Below are 10,023 nucleotides of genomic sequence, written 5' to 3'. Positions count from 1 at the left end.
AGGTAAATAATACAAAATAATGGTCTTGAAAGGCACCTCAACCTTTCAAATAGTTATAGCAAAGTAAATAGTACAATCATGACATATATTTAAAAAATGAATATGTAGATAAGGGGTGAAAAGACCGATATACTTGCATTCAGAGAAACTTTCCTCTCTTGAGAACAAATAAGTCTCTGAAAAATTATTGCAGACATCCTGCAATTACAAAATGGTTAGGATTCACAAGAACATGAGCACTTGATTTTCTCTTGAAAATTAAGCTTAAATACTGAATGCCATGTGCTTTTGTTGTTTTAATAAATCATCATGTTTTTCTTTATAGTTGCACATACACCTTTTGGAATAAAGGTAACATGATATCGCCTACCACAAATATCTAAATGATCTAAATTGTACAGTTTTTCTCTCCTTTCATAGTAAAGTCTCATGGCATCATTTGATTTCGTCAGAGACAAATTAACTGAGTTGTTAGGTTGCGTAAATTCGAATCTGTTGTCAGGACAAAGAGAAACTCTGGTCTTTAGTACTGTTTCACAGCTGTTTATTGAGCTAAGTAAATAGTGATAAATGCAATGTTCGTATATACGGGCTCGCTGTGTCACCACGCAGGGCAGACAGAGAACTGAGTTACACATCCTTTGCTTTTCATTAAATACTCTGACAGAGATAGTTCCCACTCACTGCTAGCCTGTCAGAGGGAGGATGAGCGTGGTTTAAACTTACTCATCCTATCGTTGGCGTGCAGGTTGGTCCCAACCTCGAGACGCCTCCTGTTGCCGGGCGTAGTTATTATCTTTGGCAGTCGATTTATCTTGTGACTGCACAATGCAAGTTCTCTAAAACCCCGACACCCCTCCGCATATGCATTTCACCCATATCCTGCCATTATCATTTAACAAGCTCTTCCATATCCCTGATTTACAGCATCTGCATTCTTTCCATATGACTCAACATCCCATGAGCCCCTTCCTCTCACACAGCACTATGCTCTTATCATATAGAGTATAAACTTAATATTATAGCATAGCTTCTTTGTTATATTATATAGGTTATGCAAACAAATAGTTGGTCAAACCCTAACAGAGTGGAACCACAGTGACTTGATTCAGAGGTTTGAAGGTGAATATATTTGTGATGTATTATTATACATTGTATAATACATTGTGTATTAATACAATTATTGATTGATTTGATTAAAATAATGTATTTATTATTGTACATTGTATTATTACGCATTCAAGTAAAGATATCACCTCAATTGTTATTTGTTAATTTGATACAGTAATTATTATTTTATGATATTGAGATGCCTAAAATGTATATTTCCTTAATTTCAGATGAAGAAATTGATGAAGAAAGTTTCCTCTCCCTTAAGGAGAAAGACTTCATCAACTTGATTCCAAAAATAGGACCACGGTCTGCATTTACAGAAAAACACAAAGCATTTCTCAAGGTACTTTACAAACTAGGTGTACAATAACTACTGTTACACAGATTATGATTATAGATCCATTGGACGTCTTTTCAGTGATGTTCCTATCAGGGGATTAATTGCTAAATCTACAAATCTGGCACATGTTTTCCAGTCTCTGAAAGACAGCAACTCGTGTGGGGCAGAGCGGGGACAGACAGAAAAGAGAAAGGAAAGGAAAGGGGATACCTCGTCAGTTGTCCAACTGAATTAATTCAACTGAAATGTGTCTTCCGTATTTAGCCCAATTCCTCTGAATCAGAGAGGAAAAGCAGCTAGGAGGAAGTTATTTCAGATTTCTGCGCATAAAAAATTTGCACAGGACGGGAGTGATTTTTATTAAGATGAGACAGGAAAGTTCCAGGGTTATAGAACTGCAACGAGATGAAGACAGGACGGGAAACATTTGTACAGGACAAGATGGGACAGTAATGAATATTCACTCACATGTCAACCTCTAGTGAATACAATGGCATAGGTGAAATTGATTGACAGTGTGCATCCAAAAGATTGCTAGCTATATGATTTAGCTGGTGGGTTACTAAATTCAATACTGGACTGTAACGTTAGCTAGCTAATTTACCTATTCCAGCAAATGTTACGTTACTTCTAATCAAGAATCTTCCATTTTGTTGTGAAGAGATAAAATGATGGTAGTGTCGCATCACTTCTCAGCTGTCGACTAAATGGATTCCGTTCAGCCAGAAAATCCCTCTGATAATTTTGGTCACCGCAAGCATCATTCTCGATAGCCGCAAAACACTGGCAGCATCGGGGTAAATCTTTGGTAGGTAGAACAGTGAAAGATAACTAATTTTCACGGTTGATTGTAGTTAGCACAGCCAGACAGAACAACACACGATCATGATGACAAACGTTAGTGAAAAACAAACATTAAAAAAAATTACACTACAGTACGTTCTGAGATTACTGTGTGTTGGTCGTTGGAAGTAAACCAATCAAATCAAACTTTGTCACGTGCGCCGAATACAACAGGTGTAGACCTTACAGTGAAATGCTTTCTTACAAGCCCTAACCAACAGTGTGATTTTTAATAAAAAAAACAGGTATTAGCTGAACAATAGATAAGTAAAGAAATAAATACAACAGTAAAAAGACAGTGGAAAATAACAGTAGCTAGGCTATATACAGGCACCGGTTAGTCGGGCTAATTGAGGTAGCATGCACATGAATGTATAGTTAAAGTGACTATGCATATATGATAAACAGAGAGTAGCAGCAGCGTAAAAGAGGGGCTGGGGGCGCGACAATGCAAATAGTCTGGATAGCCATTTGATTACTTGTTCAGGAGTCTTATGGCTTGGGGGTAAAAACTGTCGGGAAGCCTTTTGGTCCTAGACTTGGCACTCTGGTACCGCTTGCCATGTGGTACTAAAGAGAACATTCTATGACTGGGGTGGCTGGGGTCTTTGAACATTTTTAGGGCCTTCCTCTGACACTGCCTGGTGTAGAGGTCCTGGATGGCAGGCAGCTTGGCCCCAGTGATGTACTCGGCCATACGCACTACCCTCTGTAGTGCCTTGTTGCCATACCAGGCAGTTGTCGTGTCTTTGGCATCATTAAAGTGAAGACTTATTTTCTCAAATCAATTCTCTGTAATTATTATTACGTGATTAAACTAATCATGTAAATGTAATTAACTAGGAAGTCGGGGCACCAAGGAAGATCTTCAGATTACAAAGTTCTAATTTTCCTAATGTAACTTTTCAGATATTTTAATATCTGATCAATTAGTCTTCTAATTAATGAATTATTCTTTACCTCATGTTAGTCTCATTCCAAATGTCGAAAGTTGTTGGTTATCTGTACGTGGTTACAAGGAAATTATAGGGGATGTTCCCTAGTGGGCTAAACAGATATGGCGGCTTGGTTGGTTGAGGGAAGTGGGTGTGGACTGAGAAGGCCGGGAAAGACAAGAGTCACTACATGATAATTATAATAATTAAAATGCTAATCCTTTGCACATGAACACTCACTCATTCGGGAATAATTGCAATCTATATATATTTACACTCAGTGTGTCGTCGTGATCTCTGTTGGAATCGTCCGTCTTTCTGTTGGAAAGTTCATCGGCCTGTCTCTCTCTTCCACGAAGTCTCTGGGTACTTCAGAGTAACATTCAGAACGTCCTTGCTACGTGTGTTAATTCCTGTGGACCTGGTGTCCGGTAATTCCCCGTCTAGTCCTTGTGACTTATCTTTTACCCTTTTCTCAAATTGTTCTCGCTTTAGTTCTTCACGTAGTGGAACTTCTGGAGAACATTGGTCTACATTTTGATCGTCCTTCAACCCTTTGTTACCCTTGTGCTCTGACACTTTGTGTGGGTTGGGTGCAGGAACGTAGTGAACAGGTCGATTATAGCAGTAGTTGTTTTGATGGCGACGTACTTTACAGTTATTTTGACCGCGGAGGTTATTGGAATCATGGTTTCATGGTAGAAACCGTTGTTGTCCGTCATCTCTCAATGCTCCAATACCTGATAATGCACCCTCTAACTGGAGTGAGTACTCCTGGTCAAAACTTCAAAACCGAGTGGTCAGGGCTCTTAGCGTTATGAACTTTTGATGCCTCAAAAGCTGTGCTTGCAAGCTCTCTGAGTTGTAAGATGGGCAAGCCAACGTGGGCTGCAGGGCCCAACTAGGTAATGAAGGTGGGATACATGTTCGACAGAAACATTTGTTTGAATGGTAACAGCTCTTCCATTCCTGTTTTAGTGAGTAGGCCAAAGTAAGCTGAATGAAGCCTATGATAGTAAGCTTGTGGGTGTTCGTTCCGAGCTTGTTTGACGGTGTTAGCCAGTGAGCTATTGTGTTTGCGAGTCGCAGAACCACTGAATTCTAATTTCAAAGCTGTGACAAGTTTAGCGTAGTCATTTAGCAGGTGTTGCTGTTGTAAACAAATGAACCTCGTCACGTGTCTATTCGACGTTCGCTTCAACAGGTAAACCCTGTCAGAACCCGTAGCGTTTGGGTAGACATCCAACGCGTCCTCTATGTCAGCTAGAAACGTCTCAGTACTGTTTGGCTGACCTGGAACGGGGTCAAAGGTGAGGAAATTCTTGACGAGTTTGTCAAGGTATTCCGCACCAAGCGGGCGGAGAGGGTTGGCTTCATCCTGTGGGGAAATTGGGCCCGAAAGGCCAAGAGGGGAAGCCAAGCTTTGGCTTTGTTGGCCAAGAGGCACCATATTACTCAGTGCCGAATGGTGAGGAGGAGAATACTGAGGGACACATGAGGGAGGCAAAGTATGAAACCTACCATCTTTACTCCTGTGAGTACAGGGCTCCGGTTGCTTGGATGGGTAGTAACACTGTAGAGCGTGGTCATTCTGGACTTCCGCCAGATGGTCCCTAAGGGTGGTATTCTGCTGCATTGCAGAGTCCACTTGAGTGCTTAGAGTACTGATTTTGGACAAGTGAGTGTCGCACTTGCTCCTTTCGGTCTCAAACTTATCTGTCATGTTTTGCAGATAGGTCTTGAGTACGGAGCGAGAGATTCAGTGATGATTTCCTCCGCTTGCTTAGAAATCAATATTTACGTCTTCATCACCTGAGTTCTCTCATCATTCATTTGGTCAGCGACTTCAATGAGTTCTGCTGATTTGTCATCCAACTTAGTCATTGTGTTCATTAACTGATTGTCTTTGGTCTGCAGCATTTTGAGTAGAACATTGTTACTTTGAGTTGCGTTCAACAAAACTGCATGCATGTTATCAAGTTGAGCGCGCTTGTTTGTAGATAACTCGCCAGATTTATCTAGTTTGGCGTGGACATCATCGTATTTAATTTTGGCTAAAGTTGTTCCTGAAGTTGTTCCTGAAGAAGGCGATTTTGTTCCTGTGGAAGACGATTTTGTTGAAGAGTTTGTGCTTGTTCATCGTCATAAGTTTTTTCAATTACATTTATTTGTTCAGTTTTCAACTGCAGTTTCATAGCTAGCAGAATTTTTCCCTTTTCTTCATTTGTCATTGGTTTCCCTGTTTTCTCCACCTGTCCCTTCATGTCTACTGTTACCTGCTCGTGCTTCAGCTGTGCACTGCGGTATTGGACCGATGCCAATCTCGGATGGCAAGACATCAGGGCTAGACTGGAGAGAACCTTTACGAGGCCTGCGCCCGATGGTTGATTTTGGAGAGTGTTGTTGTCTGCTTTTTTTCCGCTAATGGCATAATTAGGGTTGGTATCGCTGCTGAGATCAGAGATCAATTCACCCTATTGGTGGAGGTTCACTAATTAGCGGGCGAGTGGGGACTACCCCCTCTGATAGCGTGCACATTATTAGAACATTTGAAAGGAATTTTTTTTTTCCTAATTTTCCAGAATTTGGTTTTGGAATATGTTGGAAGCTGCAAAGATGATTTTAATCTATTTATAGATGTTAATGAACCATCAGTACTGTACCAGTACTGTGGGAGTTGGATGTCAATGAATTTGCAAAATCAAATTGAATTAATCAATGATAATGATTAATCATACCTGGATAGGCTATCTGGGAATTAAACTTTACTTAACCTGGGAAGTTGGTTCATCTAGGTTGCTATTGCAAAGTTTAAAAAGCAAAGTCTCATTTCATTGTTTGACAATTTAACTTATTCAATTGAATGAAACGATGATATCCAAGAAATTGGGATTGTTTGGATTATCATAAAAGTAATCATTAGTTTAAATGTTAGGGTACATTCACTTCTAGGTTCACTCCTCCATAAGGCCAAAGCCACATGGGATTCCCCCGTCAGTACTGGGGTTTACTGAATGTGCTTTGCAAAAGCAGATTTGACTGATTAATCTATTTTAATGATAAATCAAACCTGTATAGGCTATCTGGGAATTAAACTTTAAATTAACCTGAGAACGTTGCTTCATCTAGGTTAATGTAGAAAAGTTTAAAATGCCTCATTGTAGTAACCCAATCAACTTGGATATTATTTAAAAGATACACTTGAAAGGTAGATCTGGCAATTTCACTTGTTAGTTAAATTGAATGAGACATCGATATCCAGTTAATTGTGATTGGCTGGATATCTTAACGTGATCCACGTTTGGGTTTCACCACCCATAATCCCAGAAAGCTGATATCAAACGGAAGTACCAAGGGCAGGACTTCCATTGCGCAAGGCGGAGGAATTTAAACGGGACACAGGAAAAAGATAATACTGTTTCCCCTTTGTTAGCTTCGTGCAAGCTAATCCTACTTTGTTCAGAAATCTCACTTCCAAGCACAAAATAGGGTCCCCTTCACAATGGAAAGGGGGGTTTACTAGTGATGTCTCACATTAACCCATTCGGCATACTTTGCTAGCGTTACGTTGACCGGAGCGACCCGGTACCTAACTACAGATACGCCTGTGGCCTATCCACACTGGCTTAGTGCGGTAGGCGGACAGAATACTTTGGCTCTCCCGAACAGATCTATCCTCTAATTCCTAACCTTACTGGCTCTATGAATTAATATTGACTGACATAAATCCTACCGTTTGGCCTAACAGACTAAATCTGGAATTTACAACTCATTGCTATCGACACATGACCGGAGGCACTCTCAAAATAGCTTGTTCAACTGGGAACACACAAACACAACCAATTTGTATAGAAAGCAGTCTGTTTGTACAATTCTGTTCGCACAATTGATATATAGAATTCAACAGCAAAGTCCAATTCTATTTTAGGTTCCTCGCACAGGGCGTCATATATGTCATCAAATTGACCCAAACATGCGGCCTAGTTTTATCTTAGATTCCTCACACGGGGCACCATATGTCGTGTCTTTGGCATCATTAAAGTGAAGACTTATTTTATCAAATCAATTCTCTAATTATTATTACGTGATTAAACTAATCATGTAAATGTAATTAACTAGGAAGTCGGGGCACCAAGGAAAATCTTCAGATTACAAAGTTACAATTTTCCTAATATAACTTTTCAGATACTTTAATATCTGATCAATTAGTCTTCTAATTAATGAATTATTCTTTACCTCACGTTAGTCTCATTCTAAACGTCAAAAGTTGTTGGTTATCTGCACGAACCAAGTCTTTGCTATGAATCATCCATACATCAATTATCTTAATCATTTATTTACTAACTAACTAAATAATCACAGAAATGCACAAACAAACAATAGAAATGTGGTTACAAGGAAATTATAGGGGATGTTCCCCAGTGGGCTAAACAGATATGGCGGCTTGGTTGGTTAAGGGAAGTGGGTGTGGACTGAGAAGGCCGGGAAAGACAAGAGTCACTACATGATAATTATAATAATTGAAATGCTAATCCTTTGCACATGAACGCTCACTCATTCGGGAATAATTGCAATCTATATATATTTACGCTCAGTGTGTCATCGTGATCTCTGTTGGAATCGTCCGTCTTTCTGTTGGAAAGTTCATCGGCCTGTCTCTCTCTTCCACGAAGTCTTTGGTTAGAATGGATACTTCAGAGTAACATTCAGAAATTTTCTTATAGAATAGATGTTTCGGCAGTTGTCGGTCTTCGCATTCAGTCAAGATAAATTCTAGCTGCAGACTAGTAATTAGTATTGAAAATTTGCTCTTATTCTGTCAGTATCGGTAGTCTCAGAGTTTAACCATTTCCACCAGTGTTGCCAATGCTCCATGTGGTTTGGTTAGGAATTCAACAACCGTGGAATGCATGGTCTCTACTCAAACCTTAGCCCTCTCGGTAATCGAGTTACACATGGTCTGAAGTGGACTTCTCCAGGTGGGGGTTATATTCGGTACAGCAAAAAGGGCTGTCCCATGACGCCAGATCAATGTCTGTGCTCATGGGACAGGCCAATGACTTAGTTAAACTTTAAAAGGGAATTGGATTCTCTTTCGTTAAACAGTTTAAAATCACACTACATAATTTCACAAATATTTTAATCTTTACTCATTCATTTAAAACAATAATTAGATGCATACCTCCTAATGGAGGCACTTAACAGAGTTACGGTAATGTGGCTGTATTGTCTCTCATGAGGTCACAAACATTAAACAAAATGGACCGGTCATAGCTGGATTCTCCACCGACCGTTTACACATTCTCCAAAACATGGACATTGTTCAGTTCTCAAGTTCTGTGACGTAGAAGAAGTTCCTTTGTTCTCTCTATGTGAAACCCTCTCTCTATACTGCCTGGACCTTAGGAGAATCTCCTCTAGGAATTTATGACCTGAGATAACAGAGCCTGGGTGTAGGGAGAAGAGAGAGGTGGTGAGAGAGAGGGGGTTGGTGCTTGCTATATCCAAAGAGGGCCACGTCATGACACAGTGATGTAACCAGTCAGGATGCTCTCGATGGTGCAGCTGTAGAATTTTTTGTCGTGCCCTCTTCACAACTGTCTTGGTGTGTTTGGACCATTCTAGTTTGTTGGTGATGTGGACACCAAGGAACTTGAAGCTCTAAACCTGCTCCACTACAGCCCCATCAATGAGAATGGGGGCGTGCTCGGCCCTCCTTTTTCCTGTAGTCCACAATCATCTCCTTTGTCTTGATTATGTTGAGGGATAGGTTGTTATTCTGGTACCACCCGGCCAGGTCTCTGACCTCCTCTCTATAGACTGTCTTGTCGTTGTCGGTGATCAGGCCTACCACAGTTGTGTCGTCTGCAAACTTAATGATGGTGTTGGAGTCGTGCCTGGCCACGCAGTCATGGGTGAACAGGGAGTACAGGAGGGTACTAAGCACACACCCCTGAGAGGCTCCAGTGTTGAGGATCAGCGTGGCGGATGTGTTGCTACCTACCCTCACCACCTAGGGGTGGCCCGTCAGGAAGTCCAGGATCCAGTTGCAGAGGGAGGTGTTTAGTCCCAGGATCCTTAGCTTAGTGTTGAGCTTTGAGGGTACTATGGTGTTGAACGCTGAGCTGTATTAAATGAATAGCATTCTCACGGCCTTGTGAATGTTGACCTGTTTAAAGGTCTTACTCACGTTGGCTACGGAGAGAGTGATCACACAGTCATCCGGAACAACTGATGGTGTCATGCATGCCTCAGTGTTGCTTGCCTCGAAGCAAGCATAGAAGTGATTTAGCTCGTCTGGTAGGCTTGTGTGACTAGGCAGCTCGCGGCTGTACTTCCCTTTGTAGTCTGTAATAGTTTGCAAGCCCTGCCACATAAGACGAGCATCGGAGCTAGTGTAGTACAATTCCATCTTAGTCCTGTATTGGCGCTTTGCCTGTTTGATGGTTCGTCGGAGGGCATAGCAGGATTTCTTATAACTTCCGGGTTAGAGTCCCGCACCTTGAAAGTGGCAGCTCTACCCTTTAGCTCAGTGTGAATGTTGCCTGTAATCCATGGCTTCTGGTTGGGATATGTATGTACAGTCAATGTGGGGACGATGTCTCGATGCACTTATTGATAAAGCCAGTGACTGATGGTGCACTCCTCAATGCCATCGGAAGAATCCTGGAACATGTTCCAGTCTGTGCTAGCAAAACAGTCCTGTAGTTTAGCATTTGCTTCATCTGACCACTTTTTTTATAGACCGAGGCACTGGTGCTTCCTGCTTTAATTTTTGCTAGTAAGCAGGAA

General features: G+C 41.1%; 1 protein-coding gene across 1 annotated transcript in view; it reads left to right on the top strand.

Annotated features, from left to right (window-relative positions):
- Positions 1–406: 406 nt before the first annotated feature.
- LOC115206305 (nuclear GTPase SLIP-GC) overlaps positions 407–10,023 on the top strand; it is a 105,652-nt gene continuing 96,035 nt past the window's right edge. Inside the window, exons 1-3 of the mRNA XM_029773142.1 lie at positions 407–468; positions 1,089–1,122; positions 1,341–1,456. Of these exons, the coding sequence (XP_029629002.1) occupies positions 430–468; positions 1,089–1,122; positions 1,341–1,456 (189 nt within the window). The 5' untranslated portion in view covers positions 407–429. The remainder of the gene's footprint in view (positions 469–1,088; positions 1,123–1,340; positions 1,457–10,023) is intronic.

This window comes from Salmo trutta, chromosome 1, assembly GCF_901001165.1.
Source record: "Salmo trutta chromosome 1, fSalTru1.1, whole genome shotgun sequence".
Lineage (NCBI taxonomy): Eukaryota > Metazoa > Chordata > Actinopteri > Salmoniformes > Salmonidae > Salmo > Salmo trutta.
The sequence above is the reverse complement of the archived record's forward strand: the minus strand, read 5'-3'. Positions and strand labels throughout refer to the sequence as shown.